General features: G+C 39.4%; 1 protein-coding gene across 8 annotated transcripts in view; it reads right to left on the bottom strand.

Annotated features, from left to right (window-relative positions):
* STARD13 (StAR related lipid transfer domain containing 13) overlaps window positions 1–26,733 on the bottom strand; it is a 494,577-nt gene that overhangs the window by 32,652 nt on the left and 435,192 nt on the right. For 7 of the 8 annotated variants that reach the window (XM_019736522.3, XM_074330029.2, XM_019736521.3 and 4 more), the window contains 2 exons: window positions 25,631–25,712; window positions 3,641–3,704 (listed from right to left, as the gene is read on the bottom strand). In XM_019736522.3, the coding sequence (XP_019592081.2) occupies window positions 3,641–3,704; window positions 25,631–25,712 (146 nt within the window). The remainder of the gene's footprint in view (window positions 1–3,640; window positions 3,705–25,630; window positions 25,713–26,733) is intronic. The other variant, XM_088793156.1, reaches the window with a different exon arrangement.

Raw genomic sequence — 26,733 nt, forward strand, 5'->3', positions numbered from 1 at the left:
AGCAAGGGGAGATTTTGTGGGTGATAATAGAGGAGAAACACTTTATTGTCTTTTGTGCCTTGTTTTTCATTTAGATGAAGAAAATATTCATTTTTTTTCTAAAAAATGAGAACATTCTTAGCTGAAATTATATATTCCTCAGAGACAAACATCAACCAAACACTGGAAAAGGAAGCTTGTTGTCTTTGTTTACACAGAATTTGGCCATATCTCTACATGGGAAACAGGAGCCCACATACGTAAGTCCACAGCTGCAAGAGGCAGCTAATCCATAGTTACACAGAAATTTAGAAGTTACCTTCCACTAAAGTTAACTGGAGCTGGGTGGCTGAGTCGGCCTGTTCAAAAGCACAAACGGGTCATCTGCAATGTTGCAGGGGGAAAAGCCTGAAGCCAGAGGCAGGGGGACAGCTAGTTTCCTCAGGCTCTCAGGAAATGCTTCTTGGCTAGGTTTTTAGGTCTTTCCATGAGGTTCATGGTCAAGATTGAGAATACTCTTCTTCACCTAAGGCTCCCAGAGACAGGGAAGATCATCTTGAATCTTTAAAAGACCACTGTTTTCTTCTTCCAAGAGAAAATCTTGTGGTACTGTTTTGTGGGAGGGCAGGTGTGATTTCATGTTTCCTGGTGGCATTTGATGTACAAGAACAGTGCACGCCTACCTAATATGAGTGAGGCTTCACCATCCTCATCTGTTTGTAGACTTTTCTTTTCCTTTCTTGGGTCAACCCACCAAACTCTTCAGATTCAAATGAGAAGCAAATGCAAAGCAAAGCAATGAGATCCATGACTTGAGAGATCCAGAGATAAATTTCCATGAAAACATTAAATAAATGGTGGACTTTAGCACAGATGGCAAGAAACATCCCTCTTCTAAAACAACAATAAAAATACACAACTGTATGTACTGCTGAGGACTTTTCCAGGGCCAGAAGCTCACTCAGGTACCCATATGTTTCTCAATATCTTTGAGAGGCAAGGAGGGTTTCAAATCCAGCCTCTGCTAACTCTAAGTGGCTTTGGGCGAGTTACTGTCTTCTCTGCCCTTTAGTTTCTGCATCTGCAACATGGGGTTTATGATGAGGAATAGTTCCTCGCATACAATAAGCACTGTGTGAGTATTTGCTCCCCACACAAACCACGGAGCAAGCACACACAGACCTTTCATGGGCCCAGTAGCCCCAAGGGGCGAATAATGACTGCGGCCCCAGACAGGCCATTTGGGGGTGCCGTTCTGCAGAATTAAACACGCCTGGGCATCTGCAGATTAGAGATGAAGATCATATGTTTATTTTGGGGATTGTTTAAAATAGGGACATAGCTAGAGGAAATGCTGCTGTCTTAGTTTTCTTCCAAATAAACTAATTTCAAAGTGCGTGGAAGCTCCACGTGGGGATTGGTTCTCAAGTTTCACTTTCTATTTTTGATCATTTGGCCTATTCCTAGCCTGTATTTATTTATTTTTGTATATACATGTATACATATATATTAGGTTGGTGCAAAAGTAATTGCAGTTTAAAAGGTTAAAAATAATTGCAAAAATCGTAATTACTTTTGCACCAACCATATATATATATATATATATATATATATATATATATATATATATATATAATTTGTGTGTGTGGTTTTTTTTTCCAGTAAAATGAAGGAGTGGCCTACGACTATGACTTGTGTCAGGGGCCAATGACGGGAACACACAGCACCACACAGGGTCTCCTGCATAGCTGCTGAGACCACAGCCCCAGATGATGCTGGTCATTACTGAAAGTCACAAGTGGGTGGAGACCACACGTTGGAATTATTTATTTGAAAATTCAGGCTGCGACTCCTGCATTTACAATGTGAACAGCAACATTTTATGCAAGTGCATGCACTGGCGAGGTCTATAGCTCGGCTGGGGCTGTAAGGGTGTGTGGCTCTATCCGGCATAAGGAATAAATTAAGAACGTCAGAATGCTGAAGTGACCAATTTACAGAAGAACTTTTGTGAAGGCAACACATAAATAGTCTAACAAATGTTATTCAAGCCTATCTTACATATGGGTTTCAAAAAGGTGGTGATAGGGCAAGAATATAATCACTCCACTTGGTTGAAAACAAATCATGTCATTAGTTTTGGGCATTTTCTTTTGCAGTACACTGACGCTAAAGGTCTGTATAGGCCACTGTACAGACCAGCCATACTTTTGACACACAGGCGTGGCTGTGTTCAGTTTAATAAGAACCATGTGTTACAATCAAAACAAGATCTGACCCTCATGCTTCAAATAGTATGTATGCTTCTCAAGGGCTCTATTCAGTCAGACAGCTGTTGGGATGTTTATTCCCACATTTTTAATTTGTCTTTGGCCTGGACAAATTGCTCGTGTTTTAATATTTCTCTGGATATTGTTTTTCACCATTTTAACTCCTTAGCTTAAATCTTTGGTTTCTAGCTCAAACCCCAAATTGTTTTTAAAGTGAGGTCAACCAAAATTCATTTGCTTTTTGGGGGGGTGCTATTTTAGAGCAGAAATTCAGGTTCAAGTTATTTTTAAAGATTAGGTTACTCAAGAGTAACTTCAAATCTACTGGGTTTAATGATTTCTCTGTGAAGACCAGGATAAAGAACACTTTCTTTTGACTCAAAGATGTGTTCTCTGTTTCTTCGAAGTACACTGAGGCTTGACTTGTTACACATTGGAGAAGTGAAATGAAAAAAAGTAGTTAATGACCTTAACTCTGAATTTCCTAAAAGGATCAGTTCAGTGAGAAAGAGAGGTCTTTCAGCATGATGGTGAGCCGCCTCCGTCGTGGACTTAGAGATGCCTGACGTTGAAGCCCTGCTCTGCTACTCATTAAAAAAAATGATCATGGATAAATGATTTCACTCCCTCAAGTTTTACTTTCTTCATCTAGGAAACAGAGTCCCCACCTCAGTGGATTGAATGAGATCATGTACGATAAGGACATAACATAGCTCCTGGAAAACAGTAAGTGCCCAATAAAATACAGCTTTTTTTTTTTTAACTGACATCTCCAACCTTATTCATGCAGAAGTCCTAGAAGGTGGAAGGAGCACAGTGACTCTTAAAACTGAACAAAACTCCTTGTGACTAGAACAATAAGAAAGGGGGAGAAGCGTGCAAGATGAGGCAGGCTTGGTATCTTGTTGTTACACTCTGCCCCGAACCCCTCAGCCTTATGAAGTGAACTTGTCTGAGAAGGAATGCATCTGGAAATGTACCTGAAATAAAATGCTGTTGGCAAGAATGGACCCATACACTCTTTTCTGCATTCTCGTAATCTCCTAATCACTGTGGAATATTTGACTCTAATATTAGAGTATAGAGTGGATATTTACACATCCACAAACTTCTGAAAGATTATCTTAAAGAATGACAACGTTTTACATTTTTATGCAAACCCTCTGATAAAAAAGTAAAGCGAATTGAGACGGTGAAAGAAACAGATCTCAGCCTGGGTTTACAATGAACTTATTTAACATTACGATGGTTATGATAAGATGGGATATTTGGAGGACAAACAGATGGTTGGTCGGGCTTTTCAGAATTTTACTTAGGTTCATGTTGTTTTGAGTCTACGAATGCAAGCTTCTTCTGTTGGCATAGCCATGGTCTTACGTGCAGACACCTACCTTTTTCCTTTGGAAGTTCACATCAAGTCTCATTGAGGCACACTTGTTCAACGTATTTAGTCGTCTAAAAAGAAAGAAAAATGTGATGATTGCTACCACTAATTAACCTAAGTTTTCTTTCCAGTTAGCTAATTCTCATTCATTGCCAGTGAAGTTGAAAGTGCCAAAACAACCAGTTATGTCCCAAGAAAGTACTGCACTCAAAGAAGCTTCACTATAGAAGAGTTCCTGTCTGTTTTCCATCTCCAGACCTGAGAGGACTCTGCCATGAAGCCTACTGATCTCCCCCCCTTCCCTAATCTAAACTTGGCCCTTTCCAGGCTTCTCTTTCCACTCACTGTTCTTGGAACCCACAGTCAGTTGTTTTAGCCATATTTTCACCAGTCCCTCAATTACTTTGCCACCTTGATCTTCTATCGTGCTAGTTCCCAAATTTGAATCAACTTAACCATCTGTCTTCTCTCTTGCTCTTGGGCTGTTGGGGATAGGTGGAATAACTCACATTACAATGCTGAATTATACATGTGATGGACTGAATACTAATCCCCCAAAACACATCTGTTGAAGCCTTAACTCCTAATGTGACTATATTTGCAGTAAGAAGTAATTAAGGTTAAATAAGGTCATAGGGTGGAACCCTAATCCAATAGAATTGGCATCCTTAGAAGAGACACCAGAGCGCTCTATCTCTTTCTCTCTCTCTCTCTCTCTCTCTCTCTCTCTCTCTCTCTCTCTCTCAATCAATCAACCATGTGAGGACACAGTGAGAAGGGGGCTATCTGCAAGCCAGGAAGAGAGTCCTTACCAAGAACCAAGCCCTGCTGGCACCTTGATCTTGGACTTTCCACCCTTGAAAACTGTGAGAAAATAAATGTCTATTGTTTAAGACACCCAGTCTGTTCTGTTTTGTGATGGCAGCCCATGCTGACTAATACATATATTTTGATTTCCATCCTCAGCTGGGTTTGCAAAATTGCTACCCAGCATTCCTTTCGTATTTTTTCACTGGTTGGCTCCCAATCTCAGATCATGAAAAGGATGCCCGTTCCTCAACAGATGACTTAGCTACGACTGCCAATGATAAAATACAGCTTAATATAAGTATGTTAGACATACATTTGTTTAATAATCCTTTCATTTATTATTAAAAAGATGTTCCTATTCTTTTTCAAAGCTAATCTTTTAACCTAGTTTTTTATTTCAGTGTCCACCACTTCATCTGAGACCTTGATACCTAATTGATTCCCTCTCACCTCAGCAAACTCGCCTCCCTGCTTTCCTTCTGTTTAAGCTCATCTCTGTCTTGACCACATTGACTAACCAATAGGTTAGCTACCTAACTAACCATGATTAAGCACACTACCTATTTTCCTTCAATCTTATCTTTCCATCAGGCCACTATACCAACTGCCCTGACATCCCCTTTCTTATATTACTCAGTTTGCTGACAACAGTCCCAATTTTCACTCAATTCAACCACTGTAATCTAATTTCATGATCTCTTTGCAAATACCTGTATTATTTTATTTTACTTGGTTGCTTTTAAAAAATCATAGTTATTGAATGTATATGGTTTAAAAAGTCAAACATTAGTGCTCATGTCCTTTTCCATGTACCACTCTTTGGAAGCAACTCTTTCCACTGTTTTCTTTTGGTGTTTACCAAAAGAAAGGAACATGTTTATGCTACTTCTTGATTTTTCAGTTTACTATCTATTTTTTATTAATGATTTTTCAGTCATTATCTATTCACTTTGTTCTACGAAAGATGAGAATTTATTTTTTTTACTACCTTGCCCCATCCCTCCCCCTCCCCCCCCCACATTTATATCCTTTACCTCTCATTACTATGGTTAGATTACAATTTCATAACTTTTTGATAAAATGATATCCAGTGTTTATTATGTTCATGTAAATGCTATTCACATGTATATCATACTGTCATTACTTTTTCTTTCATTCTCAACTTTTCATTATCCCGGGAGTTAATAAACATCTTGTTTATTTGTTTCCATAGTTTTCTATGTACTTAGCCCTAAATTCAAACTCAAACACTTCCCCAATTATCTAAATCTCTAAGCATGTTAAAACATATCAAATAGTCTATTAATTTAACTTCCTTGGAGACATCTCTCTTAGAGCCTTCTGACCTGTTCTAGTTGGAGTTTGCCGCCTTTTTTTTCTTTTTTTTAAATCACGGCCTGATCAGATTTCTCAGATTCTTCTTAAGCATGTTTTCCAATATTTTGGAGCTGAGTTATAGAAGAGGCCTGGTAATCTCAATATTTAGAATGTAGGTAGGTTGTCTCGGAAGTCCCCATTTTATAGAGTCTCCCACCTTCAACAAGGTCTGGTGTCCCCTAGTCTGGGGAACATGCATTTTAGCCTCTCCAGGGAGCAAATATCTAGTCTTGGGCTGATGGTGGGAAGTGGTCACCTAAATATAGACTGGGGGAGTAAATCAAAGGTTTTAGCTACTTTAAAATAGAATTTCAAACAACCTTCTTCTTTTTAGCCCACCTTTAACATCATTTCCCATTTTGAGTTTTTTAGGATTCCGCAGTGCAAACTGATTTATATTATGACTTCCTCCACTGGCCACTTGAGTTTTCTTTCTCAGGCTCGCTAAGTCCTCTACTTCATATTTCTGTTTTTCGGCTTTGAAAATTTCGTAGTTGTGAACTCTCTATATGGACATTAGTTTTAGTAAAGGAATGTCTCTCTGTAAATTAGTGGGGCTTGAGAAGCAAGCAAATTCAGATGTCTAACCTCCTATCTTTGACCAATTAGTTCTTTTTTTTTTTTTTTTTTTTTGGTTATGCATAGACCTTAAGTTTTCAGCTCAATGAGTTTTGGGAATTGTAAACAAGGTAAAGAACATTTCTCCATATCAGAAAGCTCTCTTGTACTCCTTTACCACCAATTCTTCCCCTACCACATCTTCTCTCAACACCCCTAGGGGCAGCCTCTTTCTGATTTCTATTATCGATAGCTTGGTTTTGTCATTTCTTAGTTATCATATAAATGGGATCATATAATATGTACTTTTTGTGTGTCTGACTTTTTTTTTTTCACTCAACACAATATTTTTGAGATTGATCCATGTTGTTGAGTATCGCCGTGATCATCGGTTTTAATTACTGAGTCGTATTCCATGGTATGAAGATATGTGATTGGTATACCTATGGTCTTGCTGATGGCCATTTGGGTTGTTTCCAGTTTTGACCAATGATTTTTTAGTCACCAAATTCCATAGCTGCTTCTTCTTCTTCTCCTCCTCCTCCTCCTCCTCCTCCTCCTCCTCCTTCTCCACCACCTCCTCTTTCTCCTCTTCCTCCTCTTTGTCCTTCTTTTTTTTTCAGCAAAGACATATTTGTAGCAATAGACACTAATTACCACTCACGTTCCTTGAAACTCTTCTCATCTTTGGCGTTCAAGATTAGGAATTCTCTCATCTCTCTAAACACCATCTCCTTCCTGTCACCAAGCAGGACTTATTCCTTAACCACTGTTTTTTTTAGAATTCAGACTACAGTCCTTTCTTTGTTACTCTGCATGGGTATACTGAAATATCTTATCTCATCTTAAAATAAATTAGACTCTGATGATGCCCAATCCTCTGTCTCCAGCCCCAGACACCTCACCCAAGCCCCAGAGTTATATTTCTAGTTATTCACTAACCTCACCCATTTGTGGGGTCTTGTTGGCCCTTCAAACTCAATTATCAAAACTGAACTCACTATTCTCTTCAAGACCTGTTTCTCCTAATGTCTTGTCTGGATTAAAGGTATAACCAAGCAGGCCACCCAAACTGAAAAACAGAATCATCTTAAAACTCTTCTTCTTCAGGACTGCATTTGCCTTGATCACCAAGTCCTGTCAATAACACCCCCATGATATTTTTGAAATCTTGCCTCTTTGGTACTAATTCAGTCCATTCTTATCTTTAACCTAGAGTCAGGCAACAGCCTCTTAATTGATTTCACTACCACTTCAAATGCTTCACACTAAAACCAGTTTTTCTCATATTTTGGACCTTTTTATCATTTACTTAAAAATATTTGATGACTTCCCTCTCTCGTTTTCAGCCATCTGCAATTTACCCACTGACTACATATTCATTATTGTCAAGTATAATAAGCAACTCTGGATTAGAAGCAGACCATTTAGTCTGACGCCGTCTTCAGCACATTCTTGCCCTTTGCTCCTAGAACTGACAGCCTATCTTTTTGGCCAGTTCCACATGTGTTAACATCACTACCTAAGAGTGTAGCATCACATGAGGAGTAAATTATATATATATTCTCATTTGGAGGCTCTGAAATATAAGAGCTTAAATAAGTCAATGTTGCTTAATTTGCAACAAGTTTGTTTAGGGAAGGAGTGCCTGTTATTGTAAAATTTATTTATCTAACACACTTGTTCTTCCATTATGGTTTGGAAGCACGAACAAACCATTTTATGCTATGCAAAAGTTTTTGATCTATTAAATATACAAAAGACATCAAAGGGCTCATCCTGTATATACCGCAAGCTTAGATATGCTTTATGCTTCCTAACCCACAGAAGAGGTTTATTATTTTTTTTTAAAACTAAAGACTAATTAGATTTAACTACCTAGATTTTATCTCCCCTGAAGTCAGATATTTGTCTGCACCTTAACTTAAGAATTACTCCTCTACTTGGAGAAAATATTAGCAAAACATATATCTCATAAAGTACTTGTTTGCAGAACACATCAAGAACTCAAATTCTATAATAAATCAAACAACTTGATTTTGAAAATGGGCAAATATTTGAATAGACAGTTCTGAAAGAAGATATACAAATGGAAAATAAGCATATAAAAATGCTCCACATCATTAGTCATGGGAGAAATGCAAATTAAATTAACAAGAAACCACTACATACTAGAATCCCTAAATTAAAAACACTGATAATACTAAGTTTTAGCAAGGATGCAGAACTACTGAAACTTCCAAAGGGGTACAGTTGGGCATTTTCTTATAAAAATTAAACATATTCTTAGCATCTGAGCCAGTAATGCTATTCTTAGTTATTTATCCAAGATAAAATAAATCACACATCCATACAAAGACTTGTACTTCAATGTCCATAGCAGTGTTATTTATAAAATTGACAAAAAGGGAAAATACCTCAAGTAACCCTCACCTGGCAAAAGAATGTAATAATTTTGGTATACCCATACAATGAAATGCTCAGTAATACAGCAATACAACATGTTGTTTCATGTTGCATGAAACGACATGGATGATTCTCAGGGGCATTATGCAAAGTGAAAGAAGCTAGACACAAAGAGCATACATATACCTTATGATTGCATTTATACAAAAATTTTAGAAAAGGTAGAATTGTAATGACAGAAAACAGTATAGTGCTTGCTAATGCCAGCAACAGAGGACTTTTTGAAGTAATGGAAATGTTCTAAATTATGACGGTGGATATTTACATAACTATACATATGATAAAACTCATCAAATTGTACGTACTTTAAGTTGGTGATTTTATTTGTATGTAAATTACATGTCAATAAAGCTGAATAAACAATAATGCAACTGAGTGACATCAGTGGGAATAATGAAATAAAGATCTCCAAAACGCTGCTTCTCCATAAAAGCAACAAGAATAGTGGCAGCAATTATCAAAATAAACTTTTAAAGAGCTCTAGAAATTAATAAAGGCTTGTAACAATTCAAGTACTGTTAGAAAATGATTGAGTCTATGTAAGAATAGTGAACATTTTGGTATTTGAACTTACCCTATTCCACTGTCCCTTTTCCCAGCTCTATAGGAGCTTTGAAAAACAGCAGTATCACAATCAGAGTGGCTGTGCAAACCAGCAGCCTAGCAGCCACTGGAGAGAGCAGAATGAGTTTGATATCCCCAAAAGCTCCATTATTAAAGAACTGTCATTATCTGAGCTGTCTGGCAATTTCCCAAATGCCCCTATTCACAGGGCTTGTCTTTATTTAACCTGATTCAGAGCTCATTACCAAGAACAGCTTTTTTTTCACGGTGTTTGTCAAAATCAATCAGTGGCAATTATTTAACATCACAGCTGCCTGAAATGATGATTACAGTTGGGTCAAACAAGATGTGAACAACAACAACAACAAAAGGAAAAGCAGAGGGAATGAGATGTCCATAGGGAACTTAGAAAAGTTTGTTATAGTCTTAGAAATCTAGCAAGCCAAGCACATATGAAGAACTGTGTGCATACTCAGGAAAGACCTGAGAAGTACCCAATTTCTCACCTCTGTCTGACCTTGGTGATCGGCACAAGTGCAAAGTAAAGGCTAAGGCAGAGCCATCAACGTCCTGCTGGATCATTGAAACCACAGTCCAATATACACAGAGCTCCTTGACAAAGGCTGGGATATATAGTTGTTCAAGGCATTTAAGGAAATCTCTGTCTAATCATTTGTTGACCATTAAACTAACCAAGTAGAGACAACAAATGATTCAGACTTTAAAGAACTAGTTGAGAAAAGTCACTAAACAACAGCAACAACAAGAAACCTTGGGGTGAGGGAATCTGATTTTGAGAGTTCCCATATTATAGTGTTTAAAATGTCCAGTTTTAAACAAAAAACTACAAGACAACAAACTGATTCTAAAGTTTATGTAGAGAGGCAAAAGACCCAGAGTAGTCAATGCAATATTGAAGCAGATGAATAAAGTTGAAGAATTGACATTATCCAACATTAAGACTTAGTCTAAAGCTACAGTAATCCAGACATTGTGCTATTGGTGAAAGAACAAATAGGTCAATGGAATAAAACAGAGAGCCTAGAAATAGACCCATACAAATACACTCAATTGATCTATAACAAAGGAACAAAGATAAAACAATGAAAAACAGATAGGCTTTCAACAAGTGGTGTTGAAACAACTGAACATTTCCATGCCAAAAAAAAAAAAAAAAAAAAAAAAAAAAATCCATGTAGACATACAGACCTTACACCCTTCACAAAAATTAACTCAATATGGATCACAGACCTAATTGTAAACACAAAGTTGTATAACTCCCAGAAGATAACATAGAAGAAAATGTAGATAACCTTAGGTTCGGTGATGATTTTTTAGATACAGTACCAAAGGCATGCTCTGTAAAATAAATAATTGATAAACTGGACTTTATTAAAATTAAAAACGTCTCTGTGAAAGACATTGTCAAGTGTATGGAGAGACAACCCACACACTTGGGGAAAATATTTGCAAAAAACATAACTGATAATGAACCGCTACCTATACAAAGAACACTTCAAACTCAACAAGAAGAAAACAAACAATCCAATTTAAAAATAGGCAAAAGATCTGAACAGACCTCTCACCAAAGAAGATACACACATGGCAAATAAGCATATGAAAAGATGCTCAACACCATATGTCGTTAGAGAACTGCAAATTAAAATAAACAGGAGATACCACCTATTAAAATGACAAAATTTAAAAATGTTGACAACACCAAATGCTGGTGAGGATGTGGAACAATAGGAACATTCATTCATTGCTGGTGGGAAGGAAAAATGGTACGGCCACTTTGGAGGAGGGTTTGGCAGTTTCTTGCTGCCAAACATACTCTTACCATAGGACTGAGCAATCGCACTACCTGGTCCTTACTCAGATGAGGTGAAAACCTATGTGCACACAGAAACCTGCCCAGGAATGTTCGTAGCAGCTTTGTTCATAATTGTGAAAACTTGGAAGTAACCATAATGGCCTTCAGTAGGTGAGGAAAGAAACAAACGGCGGTATATCCAGATAATGGAGTATTACCCAGCACTGAAAATAAAGTGAGACATCAAGCCATAAAAAGACATAGAGGAAACTTAAGTGTACATTACTAAGTGAAAGAAGCCAATGTGAGAAAGCTACATACCAAATGATTCCAACTATATGACATTCTGGAAGAGGCAAAACTATGGAGACATTGAAAAGGTCAGTGGTTACCACGGGTTCGGGCGGAGGAGGGAGGAGTGAACAGTGAGAGCACAGAGGATTTTTAGGGCAGTGCAACCACTCTGTAGGATACTATAATGGTAGATACATCTTATACATTTGTCAAAACCCGTAGAATGCACAAGACCAAGAGTGGACCCTAATGCAAACTATGGATTTTGGATAATAATGACGTGTCCGTGTAGGTTCACCACTGTCATGCACCACTCTGGTACAGGATGTTGATGGTGGGGTCGCTGAGCATGTGTAGGTACAGGGCATATATGGGAACTCTCTGTATGTTGAGCTCAAATTTGCTGTAAACCTGAAAATGGTTCTAAAAATAAAGTCTAAGACAGTGTCTTTGTTTTATTCATTTAAAAATCACTTTGTTTCCTGGACTTTGAAATTACTGATATAAAGTGATCTGCACTTCTTTTTCTCTCAATCTATTTGCTTGTTCATTCTCAATCCTATCTTTTATCATCATCGATAAATTTATCATCATTGAAGACATCTTAGAAATCCTAGGTACAACTTCAAGTATCATACACACAAACCATTCAATTCTTCCCTTCGCATTGTACACATATGTGAAATCATCATGTTGTACACTTTAAATATCTTACCATTTTGTCAATTATACCTCGGTAAAGCTGGAAAAAAAAAGACAGAAGAAAAACTCCTTTTGGTGGTCTGAATAGCACGGTGTTGCCTCAGCCTGTGATTTATACACAATGTAATATAATTGGTAAGTATATTACTGATGTAATATAAACAATGGCAGACTCTACAAGAATACAAAGTGGATGAAACACAGATCCCAGAGAGATGTGAATGTCTCTTTAAGGACGGGCTGCCTCAGGGAAAAGAACATGTCACATAACAGAGGTATTCAGAGCATTTTATCAAAACCACTGTAAAATTCTGTAGTGTGTGAAGCCAATCTGCATTGAGGACAAATAGTTAGCACTGGTATTTTTTTACCTCTAACTTAATGATAAGTAATATAAAGTCCTAAAGATAATCTGAGTTGGTCTAACAATGGTTGCCTGGAAAACTGTTCTTGTTTGAATCACAATTTTGATTATAAAATTTATTTTATTTGTTCCATGAACAGTGTGTTCCACTGGATCAGAGCCTCTTTTGAGACAAGAACCATAATTTATTCTTCTAATCCACATAAGGCCTAGCAAGAAATTTTATACACGACAGTCTCAGTAGGTTCTTCTTTTTTAACTGAACATACTTTGACTATATTTGTCTGCGTTTGTCCAATCAGTGGTTGACTTTAAGTAGTCACAATAGACCTTGTATAGTCAGAAGAACAGAATTATTCTCCCTACTGAGCATGACAGGCTAAGCGCCGCATCTCATTTGCATCCTTAATGCCCAGCTCAGAGCAAATCCACTCAGTCAATGTTTGCTAAGGAAACATAAGAGCTTGGCAGACACCAGAGACCATTTGGTCTGATCATTTTCTTTTCAGATGAGGAGAGTGGGCTCCTAGAGGAGAACTTGCTCAAGGGAACCACACATTAGTTAGCAGAGAGCTAGGGCTTCTTCCTGACAGTGATTTCCCTGCTCCCACCTACCCAAGAAGAATATTAGGGGGACTGGAAGACGAGAGCACATATCAGGGACCTCATGCAGTCTATTCAGTAAATGGTAGTTTCCTTCTCTTCTTTCTTTCCAGGGCAAGAGACAGTTCATGACACGGGATGAAGACTGCGCTCTGTGCTCTGAGCAAACTGGATGTATGTGTTAACATATGCAAAGTAGTTTGATCCTATCAGAAGAAATGTCCACAATGATACTGCTGCCAGAACCTGTTAATTTCTACTGTTGTCTTCAGAATCCTTAAGAAGGGCTAATCCATTAGTAAAGGGGAAACAGAATTCTCACTTTAAGAGTGAAACTTGAGGTTCTAATGGCAAAGTCAATAAGGAGGGAAGAAACCGAGATTTATTCATCCAACCAGTGCCTTGTGGACCAGGAGCAAGGCTACGTGCTGGGGATGCAGAAGGGAATAAGGTGGTCCTGCCTTGTATATACCATGTAAATACCATGAATAAGAGAGGGGGTAACTCACTTTCTGAGCGCATAAGGACAAAACCTGCCAGAGGAGATAATTTTTGAGCAAGGCTACGAAGGACGAAGAGAAATTTGCTGCCTAGGCTAGAAAAGTTACAGGCAAAGCAAACAGGCATTAAATGTATGTTTTAGTCTAGGAATTGCAAATATGTGAGTGGGAATGTCTGGTAAGATAGACAGGGGCTAGGTCATGAAGGACCAAATGAAGATGTTAGGAGCTATTGGAGGATATTAGACAGGAGAACAATGTAATTTCATTGCATATGGGAAACCTAACTGGTGGCAGGATGGAGGCTGACCAGTTAGATGTTTACAATAGTTTGGGTGAGAGATGGCAAAGAGGCATAGAAAGGGAATGAGAGCAGATGGAGACTTGGTCATTAATTGGTGTGGAAGTTGCAGAGGGGGAGAAATAGAGATGATTCCCAGCTTTCCAGCTTTCGTGCATGTGCCGTTAAACAAAGAAAAGAGTGAACTAGGGAAGTCGGGAGGGAGCCAGGCTATGGGGAATATAATGAGGTCCTGTTTGCATGTGTGGAATTTTAGGCGTTCCTGTGACATCCAGACCCTCTAGGGAATGTTCAGCATAGAGATGATATACTTGTACACAGAAGGTACATGTAATTAACCCAATCATCCAGGGAGAATCTAGAACCCTGGAAATGCCAGTATTTCCCACAGGGGCCAAGGAGGCAGAGCCAGGCTCCGAAAGGTACAGTTGGAGATGCAGTGTTAGGACAAGGTTCTCACAGTCTGGGTTCTTACTAAATGTTATTGATGCTAAATATTAAAATGTGCACAGTGTTTTGCAGAGGCAGTTGCAGCTGGATGAGCTTCACCAGAACCTCAACCTGGTAAATTTAGCCAAATGCAAAGAAAAAATCAACAAGTAATTAGCCAAATAGTGTATAGAAGCAATGACTAAGCCTCCCTTTGGGGAGACAGGGCTTTGGATGGGAATCCCCTGTCTCCTTTACTTGTTGCAAGTAAATAAATCTACCTAAGGACAGACAGGAAGCCCCAAGTGGAGAATCCCTGGAGTTTGGTGACATTAGGAGGTCAATAGGAACTGAAGGTGGTCTCCTAGAAGCCACAGAACTGGCATGACGAACAGGAGGGGGTAGTTGGTTAGAAAGTGATAGAAAACCTAAACTACGCCTTTGGGTTGTGCCGTTAGCCAGGGCAGTTTCTCAGGAGCCCGAGGGAGGAGAATTGGGTGGACCCTGAGAAAGCGAAGACACGTGTGAGCACAGAGTATTTCTTTAAGAAGTCCAGCTAAGGAGAGAGATTTAGGATAGTCTGAGGCAAAAAGTGAATAATTTACTGTCACATAATATTCTCTAACAGGTAGAAACAATAAAACAATTGTGAACTGTCAGGTTACTTTCTTCCAGGTTCCAGTGCAATTGAACAGACATTAAACTCCTGCTTGGTACAGACCATGAAGCACTCATGCTACGCCACTGAATAAGACGCAGTTCCTACTCTATGTACTTAGAAGCTGGTAGGATTGTAGGAGGTCCTCACAGCCCCGCTAACCACACCCTGAGTGAGGAATGAGAGAGAGAGAGACAGAGAGACAGAGAGACAGAGAGAGAGACAGAGACAGAGACAGAGACAGACAGACAGACAGACAGACCAGGAGGGCAGGCCCCAGGGGCTGCAGAACAAGGGAGGGTGGGCAGCCTGTGGGTGGGGATTTGTGAGCAGGGCATGTGCTGGAAGGACCTGAGGGTGACCGTGGGGACCCCGTCTGAGACGAGCCTCCCGCTTACTGGTCTCAGAGGCCGGGCACACACAGAACCGCCCTGTGGAGGTATGGGAAAGCAACGGAACCCCTTCCTTCCTCATATTTTAGATTCACACTTTCCTTCTGCACTGGCAGAGGTTAGCTTGATCATGAGGTCTCTCATGCTGATTCAATAGCCAGTATTCCTGCCCGAGGCACAACAGGAACAACAAGCAGGGGTACGAGTGCATTTCTAACATGTGATTTGGCTTAAAGCCACAGGCTTCACTTATCGCCCTCCACTGTGTGCCAAGCGCTTTGTCTGCTTAGGAGTGTTCTGGGCGTGGCCCTCAAGGACCTTCAGAAACAAAGGCACGGAAGACTGAAGCGGGGATCAGAATTGAGCGCTTCAGGGGTGTGCGGTCTGGGAAAGGTCTCCCCACCGCCTGGAGTTTACTAAACAGACCCAGCAGTGCAGGGTGGGCAGCCAGGCCAGAGAGACTCCGCCGGGATGTACCCCGCGAGGGTGGGCCTTACCGACTCCACCTGCCATCAACAGGAGGGCTTGCTTTATGGTGTCTGAGGGGAAGAAAGAATGCGGTCAGACGTCCACAAGTGGCTGTCACTGTGCCACCACAGGGCCAGTGAGGGCCACGGCTCTGCTCTGCTGAGTGTTTCCCTTGGCAGCTCTTCTACCAGGAGCTGGGGTCATGCTGCCGCAGAAATGCTCACCTCTCTTCCAGACCATAGACCCGCAAAGCCTCCCTGGATACGAGGTTGGGTGAGGGAGAAAAGTGATTGAGCACTGACAGATCTAGCTGTGCAAAGCAAATGAAGCACGTGTACGCTGTCGACGGAAGAGGATGGATGTGCACAACTTGTGATTTGTGTAAGAAAATAATTTTTTCATTGAGATATAATTGACTTACAACATTGCATACGTTTAAGGTGTACGACCTAATGATTTGATCTATGTATATATTGGAAAATGATTACCGCAGTGAGTTTACTAAATAGCCATTGCCACACATAGTTACAATTCTTTTTCTTAGAACTTAAGATCTACTGTCTTCGCAGCTTTCAAAGGTACAATACAGTAATGTTAACTATAGTCACCGTGTTGTGAATTATCTCTCCAGAAAACACTTTACATTAGATTAAGTTATATGCTCTAATGGTCAAGGTTTCAAGGAAGAGTGTAAGCTCCATTGGCAAACCAGTAAAAGGCAATGGCCAGAGTGGTCCACGAGTACAGAACTGAAAATAAAATAAAGTCCAGATTGTCTTCTCTTGGGCTCATTTAGTTTGTGGAATTTTCGATAAATCTGAAATTTCACATATGCCTGTATTGAAAAAATCAGATGAGGTGTCCTTAGCTTTTTCACTCTTCAAACAATTGCATCTAATCCAGACAATGTCTCAGTGAAAACAAGTCCAAGTTGAAATAAGGGTCAAAACCAGAGATTTCTGAGAGAGGTTCAAAAACTGATAGCAAAGCAAAGTCAGCCCGGATGTAACTGGGTGGCATGGGCCACCCGCTCCCTGGCACCGTGGGGCATCTCCTGCTCCCTCCGCTGCCTGCCCCCCAGATGTGGGTCCCCAGAGGTCAGTCTTGGTCAGCTTCTCTCTCACTGTCTTAGCTGTCTCTGCTGTCCCTGTGTGACTTCGCTCACTCTCAGGACCTTCACACCTTCGTGTGCTGAGATTTCAGCCCCGTCCCCAGCTGAGGCCCCCCCCATCCAGCTCCAGACCTGCACATTGGCCTTTGGCACTTCCTGGTCCCCAGGCGCCTCAGCTCATTGCACCTTCCCCTCCTCAGACCCTGCCAGCCTCTCCCACAGCTGGTCCCTGCCTCAGGGAAGGGAGTCACCATGACCCAGCTGCTCAAACTAGTCTGGTCACCCTAACTTCACCTGTTATTCACAGGTCCTTGTGAGAATTAGATGAGATCAATGTAAAGAGCTTAGTATAATATTAAGCACACAATACATACTCACTAAATGTTAGCCATTGTCACCTATTATTTATCTGGCAAGGCACTTTTTAAAAAACATTCCTAATGTTTTTAATAATGCAATATAAATATGTAATAGATATATGAATAACATTAAAAATATAAACTTCGTCTTCTCCCCTCAGTCTACTGTCCTATTTTATAGTTTCTTGTGTATTCTTCCAGAAAGTTTAGGCATATAAAAGTCATTTTGAGTAGCGGGTTGGAAAAGGTACATAAGAGTCCATTTTACAATATAAAGATCACTGTTTTTCATAAAATGTATATACATAAAATCCCCTACCACGACCCTGCCACGTCTGTACTTGTCTGTACTGCAAGCCTGCCCCTATACTACGCAGGTGACAGTGGGGGGAGCTTCATGGTGGGCGGTAGGGGTGGGGATGAAGATACCTGTTTTGTACATTAATTTAGTTTTTCTGTTTTTTTTTTTTTTTAGAAAAAACACTTTTATTTATTTAAGCATGTTTTTCCAGGACCCATCAGCTACAAGTCAAGTAGTTGTTTCAATCTAGTTGTGCAGGGTGTAGCTCCCAGTGGCCCATGTGGGGATCGAACCGGCAACCCTGCTGTTAAGAGCACCGCGCTCTAACCAACTGAGCTAACTGGCCGCCCCTAATTTAGTTTTTTAAAAAGCTAAAAGATCATAATAGCCTCATCAAAATCGCATGTATTCTTGTCTGTGTAATTCCTACTGGCCTTTTGGGTCATTTTCCCAGGAAGCCCTCTCTGAAACCTTTGCCCCCTTACCTATCCTGCTACTGTACTAATTCTGATTATAACATTTGTTCAGGTAGCTCATCATTTACTCATTTCTCAGCCCTGGCACAGTTGGCATTTGGGACCAGATGACTCTTTGTTGTGGGAGGAGGTTTAGCAGTATCCCTGGGCTCTACCCATCAGATGCCAGTAGCACCAGCCCCATTGTGATAAGCAAAAATGTGCTCAGATGTCAAGCGGGTGCAAAACACTCCTTCCTCTCCTGGTTTGGAAACACTGGGATCTCAGGGTGAGGATTCTGTCTTATTTGTCTCCATAGGAAAGAGAGGCTCTCGAGAGACAGGGTTGATGAGGGGAACTGAAGGAATGAGTGACAAGGCACTGCTAGTCTCCTGACAGTAAATCAGTTCTAATGTCTTCACAAAAGAACAAATCGTGCTTTAAACTCTTACTTTAATCATGTTTTAAATGGAGTTCTGTGAAGTATAAGGTGCTAATACAACCAGGATTTCTACCCTCGGGACTCAGAAGTCAAATTCAGAAAATCACCAGGCAACATAGACATCTTTGGAAGAATTACCTTCAAAAGAGGAAACGGAAGGCACTCCAAATTGTATTTCATCAAAAGACCTAAGCTATCTTTGGAAACTCCGGAAGCAGCCTGGCTGGCTTTGAATCCTGTCATTTACTATCTGTAAGTGGGAAAATTATTTTACAATCCTGTGCCTCAGTTTCTTCATCTGTAAAATGGGAATGATATAGCCTACCTTATCGATCTCTATGAAAATTAAATGAGTAAATATTTATAAAACAGTAATTCTTGGTACATAGTAAACACCTCATAAATGTTTTTTAGAAATGAAATCACTTCTTACTGGCATTTGTATTTATTTATAGATTCAGAATTTTAATGGTGGAAGTGACCATGATTATCAGGTAACTGCCTATATCCTTCTTCCAATGAGTTGTCTAGGGTCTCAGTCCAGTTCATTGTTACATATTATTAGATGACATAACACAGTATGTAACACCGTACATTTTCTGTGATAAATATTCTATAAAGGAAAACATTTAAAATATATTATCAATATTCATAAAGCCTACCATTATTTAATGTTATTTAACATACTCAAATCAAATATGTGCCTTGTGTGTAGAGGTAAGATATAAATATCATTTTTGTCATCACTCTTTCCTACTTCCCTCCTCCCTCCCCCACCCTATATGAAAATCATTGTCCTTCATTATCCTTTTAACTATAAAGGGCAGCCACAGATGCACTGGATAACCCTAATCAATTCCATCATTCCACAAAACAGCGCTGAACAAGGTGAATACCTTGTCTCATACGTGCTATAATTAACTAGTATTTATTAACAACAGAAGTTATGCAGATGATTTACTGGCCTAACATTAAATTAGAAATTCAGAGACCATCATAAGCGTCAGGCCCTGTTAGCAATCTGAGTGAGTACTGAAAAATCAGAATGCTAATAGGACATAGTCCTTCTCCTTAAAAATGTCATTCAGGAGCTGTGATTTGCTGCAAGTTGCCTTCAGCGTGACAGCCTTTGCAAGCCATGTTGACACCTTGGCTATTCCTACATTCAGATATAGGTACAGTTTCAGTTAGCTCATCTAGATACTTAGATCTGCAATTAGCTTTTCGTTACTCACGGGGGAGAATATTTTTCAATTAAGAATTCAATCGAAAAACAACAAAACAGAATTATAATTGTGGTTGCTAAAATAATTGCAACTAGGCTATTCTGACTTGCAGTAATGAATATTTACGGAGCACGATGTGCCAGTTCTACCTGAGTTGCGGCAGCAATAGTGAGGCCTGGCTGTCATCCTGAAGGGTCACACCTTCAGCAAAGACAGCAAACCTGCTAGTTTCTGAGATCTGAAAATGAGAGCTACACATCCACATATTCCAAGCCAGGCATGGGTCCTGCCTGCCATCAGCTTCCTCGGTACAATATGTATTTCCAAGCCAATCAAAAGTTGGCACTGTTCAACAACTCTCCCAGTATAAATTGGGACCTAGGACATTGTCTGTCTACGCAGGTCAGAAACTTCCAGAAAACCAACGGTGAGTAATATTCTTGTGGGTAACATTTGCAGATCTTCAGCTCTCTTGTTTTCATTTGTCTGCCTGGCAGAAGCTACCTGCCCTCTGGCTATGGCTCCCTTCACAATTCTGCATTAGCTCAGCATTTCAAATATGCATGAAAAATGCATAGCCCACAAAGCTTTAAAAGTAAAACATGAGACCAGCTCTATCACTGCGTCTGTAGTGCACAGAGGTTAGAAAATGAATAAAATCACAACACCTTACCACTCTCCAGGAGTCAATCATCGCACACCACGTGAGTGGGAGAGTGTCTAATTAACTGCTCATCAATCTCAAAGTTTTAAAAGCGCTGTCATTCCCCCGGTCTGGAGCTCTTCCTTTTGCCTACTTTCTGCTATTTGCAACGAGGGAAATCTGTGTGTTGGTGGCACTCCTACGAAGGGAAAGAAACCCCATACAGGTTCCTTTTAGCCCAGCTACCTCCTTCTCTGCTACCTACTCTGCCTGCGTCCTTGGATCCATCCTGCTCTGACTACTCCTTTGGCCTCTGTTTTACCCACTGGATCTATGCTCTGAGAATCTCAGCTCACACACCTCCAGTCAAATGTTTTTCTTCATAATATTTTTGGAGACATAGCTGTCATGAGAATTATTCCAATTATAACAACCTCCTGCACTCCAACCATTTTCCCACAAGCTGTGCCCTTGTCAAGAGCACTGTGGTGTCTGGCAGTGCTGTACTTTCACATGTTTATGCAGTAGTGCCTTTTGGGTGCATCTGTACGGATTCTGCTATGGGTTGCATCAGAGCTGGTTCACAGGGAAGGCTACCTAACTTACCCGGCTGACACTAGTATTATCCTTCAGAACTTTGTATCTCTAAATGATTTCACATTAATTATACTGGCTCATCTCTGAAAGGCATTTTTTAAAAGAGTAGACTTTGACGCAGCAGCCCAGAACTTAGTCACGGCGTCTCACATCACATGCAGCAGTGAGCAGATAAGGATTTACCACCCACATGTCTGAGATTCAGAGCTTGGCCCACTCGGCCACATACGTCATCCTCTGAATAGATCTACACAATCACAGACAATGTTTGTCCCTGCAATCCCGATTTAAAAATATGAAATAGAATTTTCCTTCTTGGTTTACAATGTAATCATTCATTTATATTTTATAAACAAAATTTTAGGAATCTATTTACTAAGCTACTGGAACCAAGGAGTAAGTTTAGAAAGACTGCAGGATACAAGGACAATATACAAAAAATTGTATGTACTAGCAATGAACAACTGGAAATTGAAGTGATAAAAGACAGTACTATTTACAATACAAAACATGAAATTCTTAAGACTTTCTGGTATGCATAGTATCTGTATGCCAAAAACTGTAAGTCAGGGTTGAAAAAACAAATCAAAGGAGACCTAACTAGACATTTAATGTACTTATGAATCTGAAGACTTAATATTGTTAAGATATGAGTAATCCCCAAACTGATCTATAGATTCAACACAATCCAAATCAGTGATTTATTAGAATTATTAAAATAGACAAGCTGTTTCCAAAATTCATATATAAAAGCAAAGGAACTAGAATAGCTAAAACAATCTTGGCAAAGAAGAACAAAGTTGGAGGACTCACTATTGGATTCCAATACAGACAAAAAGCGAAGTAATCAAGTGTCATATTGATGAAAGGATAGACACATACAGAAATGGAGCAGAATACAGAGTCTAGAAATAGACTTATTTATCAATGTTCAACTGATATATAATACAGGTGTAAAGGCAATTCAGTGAAGAAAGTATGAACTTTTCAACATGGTGCTCAACCAACAGGACATTGATATGCAAAAAATGAATTGTTACCCATACTTTGTACCTTATAAAAAAACTAACCATTGACTTAAATGAAATGGACCGTCAACTTAAATATAAAACTGAAATTTCTAGAAGAAAACAGGAGGAAATTGTTGTGACCTTATGTTAGGCAAAGATTTCTTAGATATGACATTAAAAATATGAAAACAAATTGATAAATTGAACATCAGTAAAATTAAAAACTTTTGTTCTGTGAAAGATACTATTAAGAGATTGAAAGACAAGCTACAGACTGGCAGAAAATATTCACAAAACACATATCTGACAAATAATTTACATCTAGAACACACAAAGAACTCTCAAAATTCAAACAACCAAATTTAAAAAATGAGCAAAAGACTTGACAGACACCTTACCAAAGAAGATATATGGATGGAAAATAAGCCAATGAAAAGACGTGCAAATTAAAAACACAATGAGATAAGACTAGACGCCTATTAGAATGGCTAAAAGCAAAACAAAAACCAACAATACCAAGTGCTGACAGAGAAGTAGAGCAACTGAAACTATCATATATTGTTGGTGGAAACGCAAAATGGTATGGTCCCTTTGGAAAAGTTTGTGAGTTTTTACAAAGTTATAATACACTTATTAGATGGATCCCACAATCCTATTCCTAGGATTTTACGATTTTACCCAAAGGAACTTATGCTCACACAAAAACGTGAATATGAATGCTTACTGTAGCCCTTATAATCACCCAAACACCATCCAAACTGGCTACGACTCAAATGCCCTTCAGTTTGTAAATGGACAAACTGTAGTATATCCATACAGTGGGTACCACTCAGTAATCACATTGATTGATGCACACAATGACGTAGATGAATCTTAACTATATCATACCAAGTGAAAGAAGCCAGACTCAAAAGGCCACACATTGATTTCATTTCTATGGCATCCTGGAAAAGGCAAAACTACAGGTACAAAAACCAGATCAGTGGTTGCCAGTGGTTGGGAGTAGGGGTAGAGGTTGATGGTAAAAGGAACCAGGTAATTTTTTGGGGTGATGGAACTTTTCTTGGTTGTAGTGGTGGTTACTTAACTGCAGGCATTTGTCAGAACTCACAAAACTGTACACTGAAAATAGCAAATTATACATATATGTATGATATGTATAAAATAGTAAATTTTACTTTATATATATATAAAATGATAATTTTACTTTATATATATTTAATATCTATATTGATATCATCTCTATATCTACCTATTATCTATCTACCTGTCTATTCCTAGAAGATAATGTAGGAGCAAATCTATGACCTTGTGTTCGGTGATGGCATTTCAGATACAACACCAATGTCACGATCCATGAAAGAAATAATTTTTAAGCTGGACTTCATTAAAATTCAAAACTGCTGCTCACAGAAAACATTTGCAAAAGACGTATCTGATAAAGGACTTTTACCCAAAATATACAAAGAACTCTTAAAATTCAACAATAAGAAAATAACCCAGTTAAAAATGGGAAAAAGTTTTGAACAGACACCTCACCAAAGAAGATATACAAATGGTAAATAGGCATATGAAAAGATGCTCAACATCACATGCCATTAGGAAATTGCAAATTAAAACAATGACCATATATATATATATATATATATATATATATATATATATATATATATATATATATATCACCTTGATTTAAAGAAAACATAAATTTTAAAAATTCAATTGGGAGATAAAAAGATAGCATAATATAATGCAATTATGATATATGTTATTTATTTTTAAAAAGTCAACTAGTAAAAACACTCTTGGTGAAAACTAGGGGGGAAAAGGCAGGATGAGGTGTGCTTGACTAATTCTGAGCTGGATGAAAGCTTATGAGGAGGGTGCCGCTCCTGCCCGGGATGGACCTCAGACATCCTGAAGAGAAAACACTGCTTTTCCGATTCACTACCTTTAAAGAATCACAACCAAACCATCCATTCCACTGATAAATGCTCACAAATGGCATTTTGTGCGTTGGTTTTTTAGTCCAAATAGTCTGTTCCTTTAATTTATGGCTGGAAGGGTTCTTAGCTCTTCTATCCACTTAAGCAAATCCATAGGACTGTTTGCCTTGCACATACTGAGATCATTTCTTTCTTTTTTTTTTAAATTTTACTAGGGAATATTGGGGAACAGTGTGTTTTTCCAGAGCTCATCATCTCTAAGTCCTGTTGCCGTTTTCAATCTTTACTTGCAGGGGGCACAGCCCACCATCCTATGTGGGAATTGAACCAGCAACCTTGTTGCTGAGAGCTGGCGCTCTAACCAACTGAGCCATCTGGCCACCCTACCAGGGGCTCAGCGGCAGCTTGGTGTCTTTAGTCTAATTGTAGAGGGCGTAGCTCACTGGCCCGTGTGGGAATCGAACAGACAACCCTGTTGTTCAGAGCTCACACTCTAACCAATTGAGCCACCCAGCTGCCCCCAGAGATCATTTCTTAATGCCGCTCTATTTTCATACAGGAACCATAGAGTGACCAGCTCGTGAACACAAAAGTACACATGTCTGCAGATTCAGCAAGCCTAAGATTATTTACACACTGTCCTAACATACATTCGTCTCTCCTATCTCGACAAAAGTTTTGCTCCTCGTTACTTTTCTATTATACTACCATTTTTCTACGTCAAATGCAGAATCTACCAGAAAGAACACTGGATTGCAAGTTATTTAAGTACTGTGTGTGAAGGTCAGTGCAGCCCCTAACTAGCTGTGTGGCCTTGAAAATGTGACTCACCCCCTGTAACTAATATTTATCTCTAGCCCTGACCTCTCCCCAGGGCTTTCCATAGGAAACTTTGAATTTCTACAGACACATACAACACCTCAGGTGGCGTTTACTTGTTCAGGGATATTGATTACATTGGCATCTTTTACTGTTATGCAAATTATAATTGTTACTGACTTGTTCACGTATTCATGTTTTATTTCTCCAACCAGATTAGAAATTCTTTGAGGGGAGGGAATTACTCATGTGTACATCTTGGTCTTAGATCATCTATCACAAAGCAATGGCTTCAATATTCCAGGTGGCCAATACAATTACTTGAGCTTACACATTCCAGTTTTCTGGATATAACCACTTGACTTTGCAAAAACTACACCCAAGTTCAACATACTCATGGAGATTTTAAGGGACGTCCCTGACCACTCGTGCTGCCCGCTCCCCTAACCCACACATGGCCCCAATCACGGTCTCTAGCCTCATCTTATTTTACTTTTTTCATAGCATTGAACACTCTGTGAGATAACATCCCTTTCTCCCTCTCTTCTTCTCTCACTCACTCTATCTTTTCCTCAATCTATCTTCTGAAGCCTCCTACTAAGATTTAAGCTCCATGAAACCAGGGACTGTTCACACTCATGGTAGTGTACTTAGAAACTAGACCCATGCCTGGCACATAGTAGGCACCCAATAAATACTGAATTGTTGAACTCACCTGCCGTAGGGATGTAGTGATGCCTATTAGAAACTGAGCAGTTGAAATAAACAGAAATATTTCACATGATTTACCTGCAAAGAGGTTCTACAAGGTCCTTTTCCAGAAAATCATGATCGTTCTTGACAGCCAAAATGTTGATGGGAAATTGGGAATCTGAATGAGAGACAGAGAGAAAAGGGGATTTATCTGAATGGATACCCACATCTTCAGGTCTCCGCATTTCCGTAGATGTGACTAATCCACTAGTGGGAAGTGTGTTGGTTATGTTTAAGGTAGCAGGCACTTTTATTTCTATCGCAATACATTCCTTTAAGGTACAAAAGAAATGTGAAATATGAGAATAGCCAAGTGCTTGACGTTGGGTAGGAATGAATACTAAGTGACTGCATTTTTATAGCTCATCATTATCAAAACATTTGCCTGTATGGAGAGGAGCTTTCACACGCTCACCATTCACCTAAGGAGTAGGACTCGAACTTCTATCCTGACTAGTTCATGGAATATTCAGTTTGGCAGATTTTTTTTTCCTTCAGAAAGCAAATTTCCAACCATATCCAAAGCTCAATAGCCTCCAATGTTTTCTTTTGTAGCAAAATCTTGAATCACTTTAGAATATGAGGAAAATACTCAAACAAGTGACTCCGTCCAAAGAGAAGAAGGAATTCCACCATCATGACTCTTCTCCACAGGCTATTCATGCCAGCTTTGGAGGTCAAGGGCAATACTCAAGATAGGGTATTAATTTTAGGAACCTCATTCAAGGAGGAGAAAGTCTAGAGGCTATGGGCAGAACTCACAGTGTCAGTTCACGATCATTATCCCGCCATTCCTGCTCTTTCTCATTTTATATTTTGCGCTATTTCCACCTTGCCAATCATAATAAATCTAAGAATATCTAAATCTTAATGTGACTTCAAAACAGAAACAACTCTCTTCTGGTGAAAAGAGTAATGTGAGTAAATTCCAGATGGTGCCAGAATGAAGCCTGTCTCATTTTGCGGGGGAGGGAGAGGGCGGTGATGAGGAGTATGGGCTCGGAAGCCCAGCTGCCCAGGCTTTCAAGCCCTGGCTCGCCTACTCTCTAGCTGGAGACCGGGGCAAGGCACTTAACCTCTTCTGGGCCTCTGTCTCCTCATCTGTGAAATGGGGCTGATGATAATCAAAATACTCACCC

This window comes from Rhinolophus sinicus, chromosome 16 (genome assembly GCF_057876585.1).
Source record: "Rhinolophus sinicus isolate RSI-liver-muscle chromosome 16, RSI-T2T, whole genome shotgun sequence".
Lineage (NCBI taxonomy): Eukaryota > Metazoa > Chordata > Mammalia > Chiroptera > Rhinolophidae > Rhinolophus > Rhinolophus sinicus.